Source organism: Acipenser ruthenus, chromosome 26 (assembly GCF_902713425.1).
Source record: "Acipenser ruthenus chromosome 26, fAciRut3.2 maternal haplotype, whole genome shotgun sequence".
In the NCBI taxonomy this organism is placed as follows: Eukaryota; Metazoa; Chordata; class Actinopteri; order Acipenseriformes; family Acipenseridae; genus Acipenser; species Acipenser ruthenus.
In genome coordinates, this window is record NC_081214.1 from 6,295,949 (window position 1) to 6,318,911 (window position 22,963).

At 38.1% G+C, this 22,963-nt stretch overlaps 2 protein-coding genes across 4 annotated transcripts in view; both read right to left on the reverse strand.

The window, feature by feature from the left end:
- Positions 1-1,928: 1,928 nt before the first annotated feature.
- Positions 1,929-4,141, reverse strand: LOC117430658 (heat shock protein beta-1-like). The gene is made up of 3 exons (XM_034050968.3): positions 3,623-4,141; positions 2,896-2,959; positions 1,929-2,428 (listed from the first exon to the last, which is right to left on the reverse strand). Exons 1-3 carry the CDS (start codon positions 4,032-4,034, stop codon positions 2,290-2,292), a joined length of 615 nt encoding a protein of 204 aa, XP_033906859.3. The 5' UTR covers positions 4,035-4,141; the 3' UTR covers positions 1,929-2,289.
- A 2,111-nt stretch (positions 4,142-6,252) lies between these two features.
- The window catches only part of LOC117430657 (serine/arginine repetitive matrix protein 3-like), an 83,609-nt gene continuing 66,898 nt past the window's right edge, over positions 6,253-22,963 (reverse strand). For 2 of the 3 annotated variants that reach the window (XM_059000805.1, XM_034903055.2), the window contains 4 exons: positions 14,933-15,255; positions 14,014-14,250; positions 13,575-13,709; positions 6,253-9,838 (listed from right to left, as the gene is read on the reverse strand). In XM_059000805.1, coding sequence (XP_058856788.1) covers positions 9,613-9,838; positions 13,575-13,709; positions 14,014-14,250; positions 14,933-15,255 — 921 coding nt within the window. In that variant the 3' untranslated portion in view covers positions 6,253-9,612. Of the gene's footprint in view, positions 9,839-11,662; positions 11,878-13,574; positions 13,710-14,013; positions 14,251-14,932; positions 15,256-22,963 lie in introns of all 3 variants that reach the window. The other variant, XR_009308935.1, reaches the window with a different exon arrangement.

Below are 22,963 nucleotides of genomic sequence, written 5' to 3' on the forward strand. Positions count from 1 at the left end.
TTGACAGCTCGAGGCATGTAATCTGAATGGAATCTGTGCAAAAGCCAATGACGTCACCAGCTGAGTATCCAATAGCAAGCCAGTGTCTGCATAGACTTTGGGTTGATTCCCAGTCCACAGTGCAGATATTAAGAAGGACCAATGAAAAGATGAGCTGAATAATCGACCCAAAACAGCAAACCTACCAGTACCAGATAATTAAATGGTCAAAATGCAACACAAGGTAATACATTTATTGAGAATCCCAAGCTGCCTAGGTGGCTAAGTGGATGTGATACAGAGTTTTTATCAGCTGTTTGACAGAACATTTGGTTTTGTTTGGCTGCTTGTGGGAATGCAATCCCAGCTGACGGGGCCTGGAATGTTCTCATGTTCAAAGGGCCTCAAGCAACAGGCTGGCTCTCAACCCCCTGGCGTGTCCAACGCAGGCTTGAAGGTCTCTGCTCCACTCTGCCTTTCATCACATGATGCTGCTTTCACTGGGAAGAAGGCTGTCCGATTGGCTGTTGAAAACTGACTGTACAGTCTCTGTTGCTATGGAAATTGGTTATGGATACAGTGTGCTGCATTGTGGAGGCAGATAGCTAGCAGAGCTGTATATGAATGTGCATGCGTGTGTGTGGTATGCTCTCAGCTTGTCTTAGCCCTATTACAAGGCTCTATTCCCAGTGATTTAACTCATGAGTTATTTAAAGACTGGTTTGATGAATTTGTTTTAAGTAACAGAACTGTTCATTACTGTAGTTAAAGAAGCCACCAGCAGTGCAGAACAGTTTCATGAATATATCATAACAGCAATTACAAAACAATTTTGAAGTAAGTCATGTGTTGAAGCTTTGTGAACAGGAGCACTGTGTTTTAGTATTCTTACATGACTCCCTGTTCCTTGACAATCTACATCTCCACATAGGAGCCTGTAGTTATAGGCATTGCAGGTCTTTTTGCAGTTACAGTATACGCCGTTCTGCAACCAAGAATTGTAGTTATCATTCGAAAGGGAGCTTTTTCTTATACATCAGTTTTTCCGAAAAGGAATTGATATTTATCGATATTATTGTTTCACAACACACACACCTACGATTATGTTGTTATTCTATCAGTTCCCTGAAACAAGTCAGCCTGCTCGGAGCTAGGCCACCACCAGCAACAATCGAATTGGAGAACTGTTGTACAAGCCTTACCTCAGATTGCCTCCATGCCCAGTCAGCTCTGCATTCATCTTACAATCAAAATGGATTATTTATCAATTTACCAAAATAGGTTTCAAAGTAGGCCATGTTTTCATTGTTTTTCAGCATGGATATTTCTACGCTTTGCAACAGGACACTATTCATATGAAAAAAATCTTTTTTTTCCCCAGTAGTCAACAATGAAAGATTGTGCTCTAAAGCTGAGTGGCTACATTTTCTATATTAATAATACAAGAGGTATCTGTGTAATGAGTCTTGATCCATCCCTGAAGAGGCGCTGGTTTGAATGCTGAGATCCTGGTATTCAGGCAGGACTGCAGCTGCATTAGTATAAATAGCTAATGTAAAAAATAATACACTTCAAAATAAACCTGGAAATTCAAACTTGCTTGAATTGTTTTTGAAGCATAAAAATATACATAAAACAGAAACAAATCACTTGAACACACGACTGGATGTAAAATGAATTATTCATCTTAAGAATTATTGAGTGTCATGTCTTTAACTTAGTAAAGAAAAGAACAGGCTCTTTGTGTTCTTGTTTAACATAAGCCTTTTAGATCTTTCTTTTTTCCTTGTCTGTTTGGACCACCTCATAGACTGACTGCACATTACTGCAACATTGTCTCAAGAGGGGGCTTCCATCACTGATAACATACACATACATGCATGCATACATACCAACACATATACATACATACTGATTTTGCTGCACAGGACTTATTATACCACATAATATGTTTTTAGAATTAAAAAAAGAAGTTTATTAGTCAAACTTACTCTACCACCTAGATTGCAAAACATAACATAACATATCACTACACCTAGATTGCAAAACATATCACTACAATTTCATCAATCCAGGGATTGATAGTGTACTACAAATTAAAAAGACAAGCAATCTGAATACTATTAGATTACTTCATGTTGCAATAGTACAAAATGTTTTACTAATTCCCATTGCATAAATCAATTTAGAACATGTGCTGTTACTATATGGTCACAATATAGATAAAGTGTTGTTACAATCAATTCTTTTGCTTTGAGTGTATTCAAGGCAGGAGTTGCTCTTTACATTCAGATGGAAGATGCTGGTTCCTCATTTCTTCGCAGCAGTGATTGGGATCGTGACCTCGGCAGCCTGTATGGCTGGTTTGGGTAGGGGAGTCTCCACTGTCAGCACTCCGTCAGGAGACAGAGTTGACGCGACTTGGCTCCCATCACATCCAGAGGGCAGTCTAGAAAGAGAACAGGAACACATTTGCATTCTTTTTCTAAATCCAGCTTTTTGCATCCAGCTTTTTCTAGGGTTTTACATGACTATATCAATATAGACAAATATTTTTGCACTAATGACTAAACGACTCTGCATCCATTTTTTAATGTGAGCACCATATTTAAACCATATCATCTTTTAATATTTATCACACCTCACAGTGCTAAACCACAACGACTAGAGTCGTTTAATGATTTAACAAACCCTTGTACTTAATACATTTTACCCTTAACATCATTCATAGTAGCAAAAAAAGTATTGGTAGTATTTCTGAAGTAGTGGAAATGAATGCTTAAAACCTACAAAAAAAACCACTTCACAGAAGATGAGGTCATAAACCATAGATAAAGACAAAGAAGAACGACTTTCTCTTAAATAAATCCTTACTAGTTTCAATGCTGGTTGGGCATTAGTGAATATAATACTTACGTGTACTTTCTAGTAAAACATCTTGAAATGTATCCGTGTTCATCTTTCCTCTCTTCATGTTTTCCTTCAAAGAAGAAATAATAACCGGGTCAAGATACAGGAAGTATGAATTTCTTTTCATATAGGGTGAAATGCAGTTTGTAGTATGGAATGTATTATGCAAGGGTCTGCAGCATATGTTCAGTGTAGAAGACATCCATTTCCACAGCGCACTAATGTATGCTGGGTTTAAGTGGACTTATCCAGTTGGCATAACAGCTGTTTTCTCTCCAACAGTAACCAGGAGTCTGAGAAACAGCCTTCTAAACAACTGTCTCTTTGCTATTAATTTCCAGAACTCTATGGGACATTTCAGTAACTGTTGGCATGCTGGTGACTACTTAGTAGAGAGTGGTAATTGTCATGATGTTATTGGTTTCTGACTTCTGTATAATGACAAAGGTATTTAATACAGCAATGGTTTCAACCGGAGTGAAAAACAGCTTTTACAACAGAATAAAATAAATCATGTGTAAAGACAGATTTTGGATTTAAATAACTCATGATTTAAAACTTTGTGAATAGGGTTCGTTTTTTCACATTGCAAAAAAAATAATAATAATTCATGTCCATACTCACTCGATTAGGTCCAATCACTGATCTCAGCAAAAGAGCAGTTAGCTTGTGAAGTGTTGCCGTGTACACGGAAAGTGTAAGTGGGTGAAATCAAGCGAGATGTTTAACTTACCGGTAATTTCGACTGCGCCGTCTTTGGTCTTCACCACGATTTCCTCTGGAGAAAAGTGGCTGACGTCCAGGCTGACCTTCCAGTGGTCCGCAGTCTGTTTGATTTCAGACATCCCGCTGCTCAACTGGCGGTTCATGACGCGAGGGTAATGGAAAGGACTTGGCGGCATGATGGGGGCTTGGGTCATTTGAGCATGGGTCGCTGCCGCTGCGTCTATCGGTAGACCCGCAACCGGGGGGCGCATGTATCCCGGCCAGTGAGTGCTTGCCCACGGGTACCATTCTTCAGGCATGGCACAGGTGGTAGGCATGCCAAAGTTCTGGTCGAAGAGCCGGTTTCCCTGGTACCAGTTTTGGAACGGGTCCCAGCTAGGGCTACGAAGGAAGCTGAAGGGAATGCGACGCTCAGACATGATGAAGAGGATACTGTACTTCCAGGTAAAAAAGTTTTCTGTCTTCTCTTTCAGCTTTCTCTCTGTGCTCGTGGGTCGTCAGTAACGGCAGTTGCTTGGCTGCCCGCTTTATAAACCCAGCAGAGATATTTATAGAAGAGACTAGAAAATGTCTATTCATGGAATGACACGCCAGTAAGGAATTTAGTCAGAAGGTCCACTTGGCTGCTGCAGCTGGCATTCAAGCTAACCTCGGAGTACTTCCAATTAATAAACCTTCCCTTGGTATTTTGTATACACACAGCAAATTCACTTTTGAGAACACCTGCGGTTTGTGCCCAGTTTGAATTCAAAATGTAAAACTCAGAATTCCATTAGCATTAACGCAAAATTCCAAACGGTTTATTAAAAGTTTTTGGAACAATCCAGCAACTGCACGTTAAATTGTTCTGTGGACGAATTAATGTGTGATGTTGGAGCTGCCACACGTAAAGTGCATTACAGACTGTACCATACTGTAATAAATTACATTCATCTACATTCATCATGGGTTTAATCACCCATAATGTAATATAATACCCTATTATTCATCAGCAACGCCACCAAATTAGTCTAAATGTAGTCGCAAAATATCGCCTCCTGGCTTACACTCAGAAGGCGTATACTTGTGACGATGGCTCAGTAACAAAAAAAGTATGCATACTATCACACCAAAATGTTGTTTAAAAACTACGGTTGCTTTTACTGGTTTTGTCCTGTTGTTTTAAATTAATATATTTAAATGTAATTCTCTTAATGAGTGATTTGGGAATAGATTTATTAATCGGTATCATGTGGGATTTACAATATATGTCATTAATCAATTGATCACATTTTCCGATTAATCGAATAAAAATGAATCTTTAAGATTAAAATCCCTAATATTCCCGTAGTGAGAATTACAGTTTTTCAGTGAATCAATTACTCAGGAGATCCCACTGAAACCTGAGACTAGTATAACTTACTTGGTTCCATATGGACCATAAAGATATTCTATTGACTACATTTTTAATTTTAAAAAACTGCTGTGCAACAAAATACCTTAAATCAAAAAAGAAAAAGGTGACTAAGGTAAACAAAATGTGAATAATTGATACATTGATTTTTGTTAATCAATTATGCACATTTCTGTGAACCTACTTTACCTTTTTCTTTTTTTATTCTAGAGATTAAAGACACATTTACATCTGGTTAGACTTCAGCGCATCCATTTCTCTGCTCTGCTTGGACTTGAATGTAAACACGAGAGACAGATGAGTGACGAGAATATTCCAAAGCTTGCTGGAACTGGAGGAACATCAGCAGAACTTCCATATACTTTAGCTCCCTCTGTGGGTCATACACTGGTACAGCGTATGCATTAGAAATCATGCTTTTAAAGGGTAAGTCGCTTTAAGTAATTCAGAGTGGTTCTTTTTGCAATTCTTCAAATGCTGTTTTTTTGTTTTGTTTTTAATAAGTCTGCGTTAGAGTTCACAAGCTGCTGTTCAGTTCTAGTTATCTGACAGCTCTATAGTAACCCTTCATTAATACTAAGACCATGCGGTATCAACCCGCCAGTGTTGTTCAGTGGGGTTTAGACCATTTTTATAAATGTTAAGGTTTAATTTCACTCGTTGCTTTTTGTGGTCAAACAGCAGGGGTTCAGCGATTTCGTTATTTAAAAGAAACATTTTAGGAAAATGGCAATACGTTTTGTTTTTCAGAACATTATACATATCTTATCACTGCATTTTGTTATTTTGCCCACAATTACAAAAGAAACGTAACATGAATACCTCCTTAAATATGTAGGCAGTCTGTGTCACTCGATACTGTGTCATACTACACTTTGGAAAATGACCACAGTGCAGATGAGTATTTCCTGCCACTAGAGGACGCTAGAGGAGGCTAGTATGCGACACCTTCAACGTGTGGCATGCTTTTTTATTTTGTGTTTGATATATCATGTTGTTGATGTTACCTGATATCAGTGGCATAACACTAATTAAGTAATTAGAAAACAAGACTCGGCCTTCGAGTGATTAAAAAAACAACAAAAAAACAATAGAAAGAATGATTTTTGAAATTGTAACTTGTTATAGTATTAATGATATCTCTTAAAGAGGTTATAGCTAAGGATTTAATACATCTTAACAGTTGGGCATTTGCTGAGTATGTCTCACATATACATTAAATGATAACACAGTTGAACAGTTCCATTTATAATATGCTTTATTATATGAACTAGTATAACTACGGCTACTACGATGGGTATACAGTCCAAAGGTGAACATGTCTTTTCACAGATTTGTGTTGCTGTGGTTTGTTTTTTTATTTGCTGTTTAGATTACATTTAAAAAATGTAACACTCAGCAAGTGACAGAGACTTAAACAAACCAGGAAGACTGAAGGTTCCCTGTCACACCACCAGCATTAAGACCAGTACAAAAATTGAAAACACAGACTGGAAATGTATTGTCTATACAACATATTACCTCCTCAGCAATTTGTACAAAAGCTTCACTTCGGGGACTATAGACAAGTAGCAGTATCACGCAACAGAGGGTCAGTCACAATCGCTGTGTCAATATCAGCAGATTGTTCATAAACACGATATCAAGGAACTTACACCTGTAATTCCTTTTATTTAGTTAACCCCTGGTGCCTTGCTTGTGCTATCCAGCTAGTTTTTGGAAAGCAGTTTTGTACATCTTGATAAAACGCCAGCCTGTTCAAAATATTCTGTTCGATCTGGAGCCAGGGGAATGAACCAAAGCTTTGATGCTAAACCCAACTGGATTGATTTTTGAAGAGGAAATAACTTCATCTCTGCCATTTTCATGTTTTTTTGTGTTCTTATGTTTGCAATCTTTGTGAATGGATCTGAGTTCTATAGTAATAGGCTAATATTAAGCAGGATAAGCTGAAATAGTTGAAAGGTCATAGACTCAGAGAGATGTAAATCAAACACAACTGACAGGAAGACTCCACAGTGCTAGTTAGAGATCCACAAGATGGGCAATTGTTAAATCTCAGTATTGGAGAAACAGAACTCAGAATCAACCACAAAGAATACAAACATTATATAAAATGGCACCTGGAGGTATTCAGCTGCCATTTTATACCATTTTTGTACCTAAATGATTATTATTCATTATTATTATAAACTATTATTATTCATATCCTGTCTTAGCATTTTGATTCAGCTTGCCAACCCCCATTATTAATAAATAAATACATGAATAAATAAATAAATAAATAAATAAATAAATAAATACAAATGTATATTTCATTAACAAGTAATATAAGAGTGAATTATCTGTTTGTTTGTTTTTTTACATAGTTATGGAAAATGGCAAACCAACATGTAATATCGTGATTATTTACTGTCCTTTAGGTTGATTCATAGGTTATCAAACATAGTCATTTTGGTTGTTGCCTGTCAAACTGGATATCGAATCAAGGTAGGTCACTAGCAAACACCAAGCATATAAACACTGTATCATTACCATGGCAAGTATGTCAAAATGGAGAACAGCCACACAAAACAAGGCTAGTGGTTCCCAAGATATAGCCTTCAGAAGCTGAGACAATTAGGTGTCCGATTAATACCTTTCCATCTCCGACAGGGAATTACTTCTTTGGAAGAAAAAGAAGCTTGGAGTGTGTTTACAACTTTTTCCTACCTCTGTATATTGTGTCAACATTTGGGAAATAAAGTGGGTATCTTCAACTAAGTTGATTTAGATGTAAAACACATTACTACAGCAACAGGGCATATACAGTAAACACTGGAAGCAAAATAAGCTTAGTCACGCAAATTACAAAATATGAGAAGTGACTGAGGGTAGGAGTAAACAATAACGTCAAGTAGCGACTTCTCATCTCCGAAGGTAACCCTTCAATACTGGGAATGAAATGCACTTGCTGCTTGAAATATCAGATCAGAATAGTATTGTGTTTTTCTCAACCACACCTGGTTCCACACAGGCTTCACGTCGTGGGATTGGAGTACTTACAGTAGTGGTGGTAGGATGTGCAGGTAAAGCCCTTCACCTGGGCCTCTGCCCTAAATGCGTTTGATCCATGTAGAGTGAGCAGTAGACTGTAAGTATAATCTTTGGACCACATTCACAGTCTGTGTTACTAATGTTCTCGTTTTTTAACAAAATTGTAGAGCTGCATAGTGCTAGCACACATGCCAATATCAATTTGGCTATTGGTGTGGTGTGGTGTGCTGCATTTGTTTATGGCTGGTGTAATTAAAATCCTTTCATTAAAAGTTATTACCATCGACTCTTTATATACACTTTGAACGAATACTGTATGTACTCCAGCCCTGAATAGGAAACCATTTACTAACTAAAATAAATTAAAGGTGAAAATAATGAATCTGTGTGCTTAGATTTAGATTTTGAAAAAGTCCTGATCTCTTAATTATAATGAAGTGCTGGGCATTCCACAGTTCTCTACATAATCACTTGTTTCTTTGCTAGTACAACATGCTGAGAGTATCAAAAGATACACCTCTTAAATAATATGGTATTTACAGTGCATAGTTTAACCAGAACAGATCATTCAAACCTTTTTAGGAGATGCCTCTCAAACAAACATTTTAAGCCTTGAAAAGAAATCTTACTACTTTACGGCAATTATATAATCATCAGATACATGTTGTTCAATTATATAATCATCAGATACATGTTGTTCAATTATATAATCATCAGATACATGTTGTTCAATTATATAATCATCAGATACATGTTGTTCAATTATATAATCATCAGATACATGTTGTTCAATTATATAATCATCAGATACATGTTGTTCAATTATATAATCATCAGATACATGTTGTTCAATTATATAATCATCAGATACATGTTGTTTTTTCGTTGATCTTCTTTAGGAAGTTTCACCGGCCATCCAAGAGAAAAACGTCCACTTTTCTTCAGCCTTTTCATTGTAGGAAGTTACCAATATTTGGTTCTTGTTGCTACGTGGAAGATTTTTTTTTTGTTGAGGTGTTATGACACCTTGTTCTTCAGTCCCTACAGGGTACATTGTTGAGTTTAAGCACCGAAAAGACTAGAATCTGGACAGCGGAAAGGTATCATAACGAAGGAAGCAAGGAAGTGAAACACCAACCCATACTAAGTGAAAGTGAATCTTCACGTTTTCATGATGCCCAGTTCATCTTGTTCAGGAGGCACGCAGCAGTTACTTCTTCAGGGCATGGATTTACTACATATTCCTGGAGACAAGACCACATCATCACATTTATAATAATACAGGTTATGATCAACATGCTTTCGTTCTTTAGGCTCCTCAACAACTTACTGGATTGGAAAAAACGCAGATTTTACCGAACAACGTCAATCAAGTATCATAAGTCATTAATGTAAAATATATTTTGTTATTCCTGGTTCCATGAAGGAGGGGAGGAGGAAACACACAGAGAAATGACAGATTCTATCCTGCTATAATGAAACACAGCTCACATAGCTCTTTGTTTCCGATTCAGAGGGGGCGGGGCGATTGTGGAATTATGGTTCCCCTGGAGACGGTGGTTGGAGTTCTAGAAGCCGGCGCTCTCGGAGCTGCTCCGGCTGTAGTAGCTGTGGCTGTGGTTGCGGCTTTGCGTCCGGGATCTACTCCTGCTGCGGCTCAGAGTCCTGCTGCGGCTGTAGCTGCTGCCACTGTCATAGGTGCGGCTTCGGCTTCGACTGTGGGCAGAGTCGCTGCTCTGTGAGCTGTGTGAAGACGGGCTAGGCCGGTAGTACGGAATGGGTCGCTTGCGTGCGCTACAGAGGAAAAACAGCGTTAATGATCTCACAACGTGCCCACCTCAAAACGCGAATAGCAAAATGCTGCTCTGAGTACTGGAATTATTATTTTGGTTAATTTTTTAACCAAAGATGCAGCTTCTCATTTTCGAGTCTGATATATCAAGGGATAAATCAGTAAATCACAATTCGATTAAAACACTGTAGCTCTGAAACGTTTATGAGTTCTACATGTAAAACCCATGCCATTGTTTATGACTCTTAATAGGTTTGATAAATCTGTTCCAGTACTCAAAGTGCAAGAATGCAATTGTACTGTTTCTAATTAAGCTTCACTTGATTAGTAATTAGTTGCTGCTGCCCAGATAAAAGAGAGGAGTGATTGAGCATGTTATTAGATTTTTTCACCCAGTCTGTGAATTAAGTATGTTAATAAAGTGTGATCATACAGCTACATTGAGCTGTAGCCCATGCACATTGATGACAATATACATCTTATCAGCCCCTGTGGAGATATTGTGAGTAAAGAAATGTTAAGAAGAGTTTCAGGAAGCAGAGGAGGGTGTGATTAGCTGCCACAGAATCTAATATTAAATCAACAGCAACAAGTTTAAAAGTGCAACATGATTCAACCGCTATCAGGTTACTCACCAAAAGGAAGCATGTGATCTTATTTTTTACATGTAATCCTCTTTTTCTACAAAAGCTCATGTCAGATTTAGAGGCCGTTGATAATTCAAAGATAATTTAAAAAAATCTGTTCAAGATCTCTCGTCTAAATTTGGTCAAGTAATTCATACAAAGACAATGAAAATCTGTTCATTGCAAAAGAATATTACTTTAAAAGAAAGGGATTTTATTTTTTTACCCTACTACATAGCAACATTGATAACTGTTATACTTCCCTCAGCTCTCACTAGATGGCAGCCTCGGACCTCATGACTGCCTCAAGTGGACTCAGAGAAAGGTGTGTTTGCTCGGGCCCTTATTGCAGATATGATAGCTCAGTGGCTCTTTCACTCCATTCAAATCCAGGAACTGAAAATCCTAATGTTACCATAACTTTTTTTTTTTTAAAATTTGGAATCACCAATTTGAACTGTCCAATTATTTTTATTTCAACCCGGCTCACCACTGCCAACCCCGCGTGGGAGTGACGAAAACGGACACACGCGTCCTCTGAAACGTGCGCCGTCAACCATACGCTTCTTTTCACTCTGCCGGCCCACCATGCAGCCACCTCAGAGCTACAGCGTCGGAGGACCATGCAGCTCCGGGTAGCTTACAGGCAAGCCCGCAGGCGCCCGGCCAGTCTACAGGGGTCGCTGTTAAGCGGTGAGCCGAGGACACCCTGGCCAACCTAGACCCTCCCCACCCGGCTGGCGCTCGGCCAGTTGTGCGCTGCCACCTGGAAACTTCCGTCCACAGTTGGCAGTGGAATAGCCTGGACCCGAACCAGCGACCTCCACATTATAGGGTGCATCCTGCACTCCACGCGGAGCGCCTTTACCGGATGCGTCACTCGGGAGCCCACGTTACCATAACTTAATTCAAACCAGACCCTTAATCATTTGAATACCTAGGTTAAATTGTACACTTAAAGTCAAATTCTTCTTAAATGGATGATAATTTAATACAAAGTTAAAAGTAACTTTATATGTATATTATTATTCGTGTAGTATTCTAAAGAAAAAAGCCCATTAAGCATGCCCCAAAGGTAGCTACGATTCTGGCTTCAACCATGTTATCAGGTCTTTGATAGCAGTGGAATCAGTTATTATTATAGCAGCACTAGAAACCACCTCAGTTAATATTATTATTGCAGCACTAGAAACCACCTACTCCGGGTACTGACAACCCAAGGTCTTCTTTTGTCCTGTGGCATTTAAAGGGAAGACAGGAAATGAGGCATAACTGTGCTGGTGAAGGATGGTTTGTATTAACTGCTTCATCTAACAGGTTCAGGGAGAAGCACAGGGGTCCTGATGCAAAGCAACAGTTACCATGGTAACCTTGCCTGTAGCTCTATAGCCTTCATTTGGTAATCTTCAGGAGACCTTAACATGAAATGGAAAAATCGATGGGAAAAGAAATAAAGAAATAAAGAAATTCAAAAATATAGAACATGCAGAAAATCACTCTCATGTTTTGCTAGTGTGCTTTTTTTTTTTTTTTTTTTGGTAGTTTTAAACTTAAAATCTTTCACAAATGTCACAAAACTATTATTATTTTTAAAAGAAAAGAAAAAAACTTTAGTAATATATTTGCCAGCTATCAGTTATTAAAAACCCTTCATCATTTTTAAGGCCAGCATATAAAACAGCAAGACACCTGCAAGCTGGATTTCGCCTGCATTTTCAACTACAATTAACTGTATCAAGGGATCTGCCTAGAACAGCCCAGACAGTCAACGTCCACGTGCAATGAGGTAATGAGCAAAGAATACAGCACCTGCAGTCGAATGCTTTGTGTTAAAATCAGATGCAATCTCAAAAGGGAGTGAATCCTATCGATACCCTACAATCCAACATCATATGCCACCTGTACTGGTACGCTACTAATTAATGGACGCTTGGCTAATAATATATGAACACAGTGCAGGACTATGTACCTGCTAATCTCCTGCATCTTTATCTAATGGCATTTCATCAGTGTGTCAACACTACTCATAAATACAGATGATCTTCACCTCTGTGTCCAATTTGGAGATGGCCTGACACAGAAATGGGCAGACTACTTGGCATCTGAAACAAGATTGGCAAATGTAGGTCCCCAGGTACAAAACCAAGGATGCTAATTGCACTGTGCTGTTTAGGCTGAGGCACATGCTTTTTAATATGTAATTACATTACATGAGCAACTCAGAATAGTTTGGGAGAACTCTAGTAGGACTATGAATAATTCATTGAGTCACGAGTTGCTTGGCTGGCTTTTTTCAACGCATTACACATACAAAGACATCTTAATGACAGAATCCATAGGGCCCTTTACTGTCTTAATAAATTCACCCAATAATGTTAATTTATCCACTTAGCTGAAAAGCGAAAAGTCTTGAACAAATCTATATATAAAATGCACATGGCAGATCTTTACAAGCACTGTTTTGAGAGCATGTATTATATTTTCAGTGGCAAAACATTTACCTACTTCACTCAGTTTTACCATATATTGTAAGAAAACAATATGGTCATTTTTCCTGAAGTATATATGATAAATATGGCTAGATTGCTGCTCATTATGCAGACTCTCGCATTCTCAAGATTACATTTTCCAGCCAGTTTTACTGTAACATTGCTTTGGTCCCTCTCCCAAAACACGTCAGTTGCCCCAGGTACATGTAAGAGTGGATGGAAAGTTTGAATTTCCACAGTTAAAACATCAGGTTTGGGACAATACTACAAAGGAATGCAGCCTATCACGAAATAAAAAGCATTACTGGCAATATCATATGCTGCTAGGTACCAAGCCCTATCAATAGATTAAACCAGCCAGTAAAAATGGGTATATTTAAAAATTCACCCCACCCTCAGTATGCCCAGCAAATTCTGACTCCTGAAAAACAGATATAATCCCATATGTGTCAATTTGAGAGCTGTGTCTTGGCTCAATGGAACCACTGAACTGAACCTAGATTCCGTGAAGCGTTCTGTAGCCAGGAGTCAGGAAACAGTACATTAATTCACTATTGTAAGACTATTATACATCAACAGGTTTCACCAATAGTGAACTTCACAAACATGTACTCCTGTCGTACCTCGTAATCCTCCTTGGCTCCATGAAGCTGGGCGAGTCTCGTCTCCTCTTTCTGATTGGAGAATAACTTCTTGAACGTCGCCTGGCTCTGGCCTCGGTATCAGTGTGGTGTGCTTTGGCCTCACTGTCTTTTTCTCTGTTTGGAAACAAAAATCAATGTACAGTACAATTGGCCCTTTGCTATTTTTCCCTTTGCTGTTTACTGACATTCCATAGACCACTAGTGCAATCTGCCTTTTTCTCAAACATTCACATGGCCCAGTCAGTTTGTTGGAAACAAGCCTAGATCAGAGCAAGATATTGGGTTTAACAGGGACCAATCAGCACTAAAATTACCTAGTCTAGGATTAGTGTTAAACGGGATCTATGAACCCAGCCGGTAGTGTCTGTAAATAGATCTGTCACTGTTTTGATCATTAAAACAGACTGGTCCGCGTTACCTGGACGCGTTTTGCCTGGAGTGTGGGGACTTGGATTTGCTCCTCCGTTCGCGGGAGGGGGAGCGGCTGCTGCTGCAGGAGCTGCTCCGCTGGCGCAGGCTGCGAGACGAGCTCTTCTTCCTCTCCGAGTTGTGCCGGCCGTGTTTCTCGCGCTTGAGCGGCGACGTTGAGGAACTCTTGTTTCTACCGACGACACGGACTCTATGATGCCGTTGCTTTGCGTGCAAGTCCTTTGCCCTGAAAGAAGGCAACAGAGAGAGAAATCCGGTTAGTTTTTTGTCTTGTTTCAATGAACGACAGTAAGACCCCTTTTTACAGCTAATTTTAAGAAACAGAAAATAGAATTAGATGCTATCAGTTTCAGAGATGAAAACAAACAGTTAACAGAACATTGCACATTTAGCCAATTAACAGACGTTAGCTAAAATGTATTGAACTAAAAAAATACTTAACAAGTGTATAAGGCTGTTGTTCTGCCCTTTTTTGCCACCGCCACTTTTTGCTACCTTCGTGAACTGCGCATGCTCTTTTGCTACCTTTGCACACTGCACATGCTCAACACATTTACTGTGCCAGTGTACATTTTGGCAACTATATCTGCCACAAACTGCAAATTCTGGCAGGGAGGCATATTCTGGCAGTACACCTTCATGGGCAGCCAGAACGCCACTGAGTCAATGTGACAAGTCTGCAAGGAGTTTAAATGGTTGTGGTTGGATGCATGACCAATCTTCTGTGATTTCTTCAAGGAAGTAAGGGATATAAATCTGCAGGATCAAATTTGTGACACAACAGTCATTTGTCTCGGATACCGAAACGCTTGCAATCAGACGCCTACTATCAGACCTCCAATCAATGCACGTGCCAGTAAAGTGAGTGGGAAGGATCAGCTGTCAGCATGACCCTGCAGCTCACTTACTTTTTCAACTGCATTCTTTTACTCTTTTGTGAGAGGCTGAGCTGCGAGTGTCCGGAGTCGCTGCTGTAGCCGGTATAGCTTGGGGAGTGTCCCGACTCTCTATGTGCCTCAGCTGCAGTCTTCTGTCGCTCACTGCGCTTGCTGGATGATATGGATCTGGAACGATGCCTCCCAACATACTCAGCAGAATAGCCCTCTCCGGGAGTGGGGGACATATTTCCAGGACTCCTAGAGATTACTTTTTGTACCTTGTTGTCTTTCGGCCGTGGTGACACAGAGGTAAGCTTGGGCTGTACCCTTGGAGAGCCGGACAATGTAAACCTCTATAGAGAGAAAATGATAAAAGAAAAAACAGGCTATCCTTAATGGGACGCTGAAAATGCAACGTTTACCTGCCAACTCACATCATCTACACAATATCTAAACTTCTTACAGTCTTAGACAGTCCTCTACAGTGCAGCTCATGCAATACTTTTCATGCAAAATTGTCGGAAAAAAAAAGAAAAAGAACGGAAATTAAAAAGGATAGAAGGAGGAACAGGGATAAAAAAGAAAGGAGGAAGAAAAATGGGATAAAAAGGAGGACTTTTTTAACAGTTATAATGAAGATAAAAAAATAAGAGAAGAAGACAACTGGACTGAACATCACAGAAATGGAAGGACAAATAAAGAAATTCACAAATAGAATAATCAGTCAAATAAAAAAATCATCAAAAGTAGTTCTGAACAGTATTTGTTTGTGGTTTTTTTCCTGCAGAGAACTGCGGAGATGTCATCAGCGACCCATATTTGTTTTTTTTATTATTATTTTTTACTCCCTTTTGGTTAGCATCCACTTACCAATAAAGTGGTATTCCCTCCTTTAGTAGGTAAGGTATGAAGAAAAGGGAAAAGCGGGGCAACATAAGTGCATCATTAGAGTCACAAAATGCAAGAGAAAAAGACACAAAACCCTTTCCAGGCAGTGATTCATGAACAGGTACTGTATGAATATCACAGTGTGCAAGGAACTCTCACGCTAGCTTATTTCCATACCACACACTTCTATACCTTCAATGTCGTTTTCCAGGGCAGCCGCATTTTATATTCCTGTATATGGGAGTTTGAATATCAAGGTGCTAAATTATCCGGGAGAATCTTTTTGAATAAATGCTAGTGTATCCATTGGCAATTGACAGCTGAGAGCATAAAAATGTATTCCAATGTGCTCTAAAATAACACAGAAGCATGAACCACTACATTTTTTTATAACACACATGCATCATTTATATATATATATATATATATATATATATATATATATATATATATATATTATACTTTCTGTGCACCAGTACCCTGCACTTTAAATAAGGGCACTTAATGAAACAGTCATTTCTTCATAATTTTGCTAACAGTCTAATAATTACTTTTGAGTTCCTAATTTATTATTGTAAAGTGCTAACAGGTTGTTCACCCACAGTACTGGGTCTGCATTTATTTTCTTTTAATATATAAAGTCACAACTGACACTGAAGGGCTGTGTCACTGAAGAGCACATGGGAAGCAGACACTGTAGGTCAACAACCACGGCACTCATATTAATCACAAGAGCTGCCAACTAGCCAAGGATTCCCTGAAACAAATGATGCACCATATCATATTGCTATGGAGTGTCATATTAATACCTGTAAAGAAGAAACGATAAGGGGCCTGTCTCCTCTTACCTACCAAAGATAGAAGCAATCCCATCACTTTCTGACCTTTTACTTTAAAAATGACATTGTCGGGATCACCTTTGTGACACCAAGACACAATGTCTTTAGCACCTAATAGTGCTGCCTTATTGCTGGGTATTACTCAGTGATATGAAACTAGATGGGTCAGACAACACGTGGATGAAATGATCTCCTTGTGCCTCTTGCCTGTAGAGAAACTCCTTCATGCAGATCAGTTTACAAGTAACCTCTAACAGCACCTGGGTTAGCAGCGTGCTTTTGAAAAGAAAGAGTTTGTTTATGATCACAGACGTTGCTTGCAAATTGTCTTATTTCATCAGAAATCATACAGGACCTTGAAAAAACTGTTGGAGGACTTTGAGATTATCATATGCTATTATGTGGGGATCTACGTACGCTGGACAGCGTCAAAAGTGGTTGATAAGCTGAAAAGGATGGACTGTGTACGGTACACCACAAAGCTTCAAAGACACTGTACATGTTTGATCTTGGCAAAAAACAATGAGACCTGTTATTGTAATGGACATCCAATATCAGTCAGGGCCACATCATCTCTTAACTGTGATATAGGAAAGTTGAATTTCACGGTTAAACACAGATAACAAAAAATAATACTGCAGAGAAAGTTCAAAAACAGGAGGTGTAAGTAGGTTATTCTGAGTTTCCAAAGTTCTTATTGCTTCAAAAATTAGTTTTATATTCTCTTTAGCGATATATTCTGTCTGTATGTCCTGTATTTATTTGTTTAAATATTTGGTAATCAGGGAGGCTACTTCTTATTTATCATCAAGCAGACTGCAAGAAAAATGACATTATCTAAAACAAAATGGATCTGTTCAGCCTCTGATTGCTTTAGGAAAGCTTAGTAGGTCCTCCCTTGCCCTTCACCACTGCCATGTTTTGGCATGTTGGCAATATGGGCTTGGATATTAATATCATGAAGAAGCACACATTTGGCAAGAATGATGCAATATTCATGACTACCACTGTGATGATAAGAATAATGATAATCATAATAATATCAAACTTACTCATCTGTCTTTTGGCTCACTGTATCTGTTTTGTTAACAATTTTTGGTTTTAGAGCTCAGTGGGTTATAATTGCGTTATAAGCCTAGTTACACCACTGATAACATTAAAAAAAGACAAACCAGCACACTTAAACACTTGTAAAAATGATGTAAGGCAGTTAAAAACACACCACTGGTTTCTTTGGGTCTGTTTGGGGAATGCGTACGTGAAGAAAAGGTCAAAGGTGATGATCAGTTTTCAGAACAGCATTTTCAAATTCACTATAACCATTTCTATATATTATCTTACATGCATTAAATATTGTTCCAAGTAAATAAATATAATCTCAGAAAGGCTGCTGCGTAATTATCAGGTGAATTAAAAAAATTAATAACATGGAAATGACCATAGCCCCATTTTTGCTCTCTAAAACTAGAATGACAAACAGCCACTAGAGTCATTGACAGTTATAAGAACAGCTATTGAAATAAAATTTTTAAAAAAATAAAAACATGGATGATACCATTCATGGTGGGAAAGAAAAAGCTAAACACACATATGCATTCTACCAACAGAAAAATGGAAGAGGATCGTGTGCTGGGGCTAACTGGAGTTATATATGAGTTAAAAAAACAAAACACCAAAAGATACAAAATTAAAAAATATAAACATTTAAAAATCAAGCTAGGGTGCTTTTAACAGGCTCATCCGCAAAATGTGTACGTGCGTAGGCAGACCAATACCTACCTTTTTTTTTCAATCAGTGACAGGTATGCAATAATAAAAAGAAAACAATATTCTCCACATTGGAGTGCAGAATGGGGGAAAAGACAATGACTCTTTAGTAATGTGCTATTGATCTGTTGCTTTAAAAAAAAAAAAAAATCAAAACAAAACAAATACTGCTTTCTCTTGCTCAAACAGCAGCCGTGACCAATTTTAAGGGAAAAAAAAAGCTTTAGAATAACATATATGAACAAATAAAGAAATGACTGTGAGGGCATGCAGTAAGTCAGCTAATGAAAGGGAAAGAGCACACCAGCTGTACATAGAGGTCAGAGAGGTGAGTCACACACAGCAGTGAGAATGGAAAACTAGGGGAGCGCAACGTGTTTTGGGAAGATCTGTTTAAAAGGGCTGCCAGCTATCAAATTGCTCCCCCTGATACATCAGCACAGTGAAACTGTCAGTAGTTCTCCTCTCAGTCCAGTATCAAATTAGGGCAGGCACCAGCTCCATTTGCAGTCCACAAACCAATTTGTATCTGGATAGCAAACAGGTAAAATATAGAAATACATAAGCCTGATAGCAACTCGGTCTTCGGTTGCTTATTGATCATGACTGCTTGAATGGTTTTTCAAAATCAGGGTTTTTTTGTCAGTGGAGTTCTACCACAGTATGCATTATTTGCACAGGCAGAGCTTTGAGGCACTTCCTCCATCAAAGCTTTGGAGAAAATAACACCTGCCCATCCAAACTAGTACTTACAGAGCTTGTGCTGATATGTAATCTGATTTCCATTTGGAGAAACCTTTTTTACAGCTTTGCCCAGGAGATAAAGCGGACAAATCTGTATTTATCAAATGAAACTAGACTCATATATAAAGCCAGCGACCTGGTTATTAGAATACAATACAGTATTTGTAAAGATAGATCAAATTGCTGTGTTTTCTTCTCCGATCTTATTAAAATGGTTGACAGAATCATGGGAGAACAGGAGTCACATAATCAAGTGACACATTTAGACAGAAGGCTGCTGGGAGCTCTCACCCAATTATGCTGTTTCCTATGGGTCACAGAAGAATTGTGAGAAGTGATTCAGTCTCAACAGCATGACTAGATAACCCATTCCATAGCCTCATCACTCTCTCTGTAAAGAAGTGTCTCCTTCCCTCTGTCTTAAGTCTATCTCCACTTATTTATGCGAGTCTCGTTCTCCTATGGTCCCATTAACCAGGACGTTATGCAAACACAGCATAGACAGGAATATATGCTATTTTTGTTAAGGTTGTACACAGTGTATGTAACTTGTGCTTCAATTTGAGTTACTTAGAATGCTTTTCTTTTAAACAGATGCAATTCAAAACGGTTGATGTCCCTTTTACATTTTTTTAATCTCCTGGTGTATTAAAAAAATATGTTTTCTTTCACACTGCAGCACTGTAAGCAGTGTACAAAATGCAATACAAGTGTTGTAAAACTGAAAACAAATAAAGGCTGATTAGGTTTTTAAAAAATATATACCTATTGGCCTTATTGTAATATAAAAGTACAGTAAAACCTGTATTAACAGTCATCTGAATTAAGTGGTAATCTTACCAGCCAGTAAACCAAAGAACAGATTTACAATTGTTTTCAATACAAGCAAATTGCCTTAAATAAGCCACTGCTATACCGGTCTTAAATCAATACTTCACTCCATCTACATTTTCCTAAGATTTATTGTCCTACCTGTTTCATATCCTATTAAGTTTGTTCTGCTGAGAATTATGGTCGCAGACAAAAGTATTGGCACCTTATACTTAATACACCTACAACATGTTAAATACAAGCATTTAGTGAACGTTAGCCGCTAATTAGTTTGACAAAGAACAAAATACATAATTTCTGGCAGTTTAACAAACAATATTTATATAAAAAAAAAAAAAAAAAAACAAGCAGTCTGTCAAAATTGAATAGAACTAATTAAAAAATATATTCATTCATTTCAAATCATTACACAGCAATTAAGCCGCATTCTAAAGTCGATAGCCAGAGAAAGAGGTAATTATTTCTGTTGAAGAAGAACGTTTTGGCAACACAGCAGATGATGGTCAAGACAAAGCAATTGGATTCACATTTGAGAAAAGCACTCGTAGCAAAACTATAACAAAGGAATATGGAATACCAAAATCTACAAATCAGAGCAATAATCAAGAAATACAAATAGAACTGAAAAGCTTGAAAGAAGTGGACAGCCAAAGAAAAGCAGGTAGGAGAAACATCCGAGCAGCTAAAAAAAATACACCCAAGGACATCAAAAAAAAAGATTTAGAAGCATCAGGCATAATAGTGCATGAAAGAACTGTACAAAAGCATCTGAACACTGAAGAGCTGTATGCACAGAGACCCTCTAAAATATGATCAGGAATCAGAAGCATTCTTCAAACACAATTATCTGGTCTAATGAGACTAAAATAGAACATTTCCCCAAAAATGGACCTCAGTATGTTTGGAGAAAAAATGGGAAAGTCTTCAATCTTCAATGAAGAAAACCTTGTACCTTCAGTTAAACATGGAGGTGGTTCGATCTGTTCAGGGACTGGAGACATTCATGTGATTGAAAATCAAATGACTGCAGCCATGTATCAAAACATTCTACAAAGTACAATCATACTATCTGCTTGTAGGCTGATTGGCAGACAGTTTATCTTCCAACACAATGATGACTCAAAGCATACAGCTAAGTCAACTCTGGAATTCATGAAGAAAACAAAGATAAAAGTTCTGGAACGGCCTTCTCAATCGCCAGATCTCAGTCTAACAGAAATGTTTTGGACTGATCTGAAAAAAGCTGTAGCCAAGCATTGTGTATCCAGCTGAAGGAAATATGCAAACCAGAATGGGCCACGATTTCCCCGACAAGATGTAACATACTGGTCAAGAATTATCACAAACGTCTGAAAGCAAAAAAAAGTAAAGGAAGACACGAAACACTAAAGCAGGGGTCATGAACGAATACTTTAAAATAAATACATTTGTTTTTTGATAAAGATTGTTTATTAAATTACTAGAAATTGTGTATTTTGCTTTTTGTTTTATTAAAAGGTGGTTAAAGTTTACTAAATGCTTAATCTGTTACCTTGTATTATAGTATAATAAGCATAGGGTGCCAATACTTTTTTCTGTGACGATATCTTCAAGACTAATCTCTTTGCTGCTGCAAAAGGTGCATTTCTGAGTTGTTGTTTTTTTTCTGTCCACTAGGGGCGTACAGCTGAAGAATTGTATTCAGAGACTGTCCTGTTTACTCTGTCACAGTTGCCACAGTTGCATAACATGGCAGAAATGACATCTTTAGTAGCTTTAAAGTCATTTCTAAATAAATAAGGATCTTAGCACAAACAACAATAGAGAATGATGGACAGGTAATGCATTTAATATTAAGGAAATGTAAATAGGCGGCTGCAGCGCTGGCCCTGGAGAGCCGCAGGGTCTTCTGGTTTTCATTCTACCCGAGTTCTCAGTTACTCAATTGAACCAAATATTTTCTTAATATGTCAACACTTACATTTTGTCCAGGTGTTTGGCCATTAATGATTTAAAGATACCCAGAAAACCTGCAGGATTGTGGCTGTCCAGGACCAGGGATGGCCACCCCTAGTCCAGTCAGTGTCAGGTTAATTCAGGCTTCACTGTAATATCACAGAAGGATTTTATTGTACCCCAAAAGATGAATTTCCAACACAAAGCCTGCAAGGGTCTACGCCTAAGAGTTGTTCCTCATGTAAAAACATTTTCCTTTCAATTGCTATACTTAGCACAGATTAAACAGGTATGCATGTCATAAACAGAAATGGACATTAATTCACGTGACAGAAGTGTTGCTGCCATCGAGGTGTGACATGCAAAAACAAAAGAAGTAGTACTCTACATTCGATTTTTTTTAAAAAAAATGGTCTTGACACAATTTGACAGTTTGGCTCTTATTATCCTATACTGAGCATTTTTACAGACATCTGTATTGAAAAGAAATCTAATTGACGTACCCTTTAACCTACTTGATCCAGTTCCAAAACATATGAATGCTTTTTATATAGAATGAGACAGAAAATACGTTTGGATATTTATTTGTATTAGAACTAAAATCAATAACAAAAAAAATAAAATAACTCAAAGACACTCCCTCAAAGACATGCAAACGTGGGCAACACATTTCTGAATATCTGCCTTGTATTAAGAACACATACCAATGTCCCACATTCAAAAATCATTATCACTAAACTTTAATCCTGATAGAGTTCTGCATTCTGACATGGACAATACAAATACACACAAATCCAATACTTCAGATATAAATATATTTAAACAATGAGCAGCTTTGATTAAGGAAAGCACATATATTAACTATACCGGAGTAGGGTCCTAATGAAGTATCTGAACTTACTGTGGTTTGGGTTTGTTCCAGATGACATACAGTAATGCAGTACAGAAGGGTGGCTGTACCTTTTACACATCCTCTGACTGGTTCTCATGCTAGCTGATTGGACCCCCAGAGTCCAATATAAATGAGGCAGGCTGGCTCTGGGGTGTATTATACTGT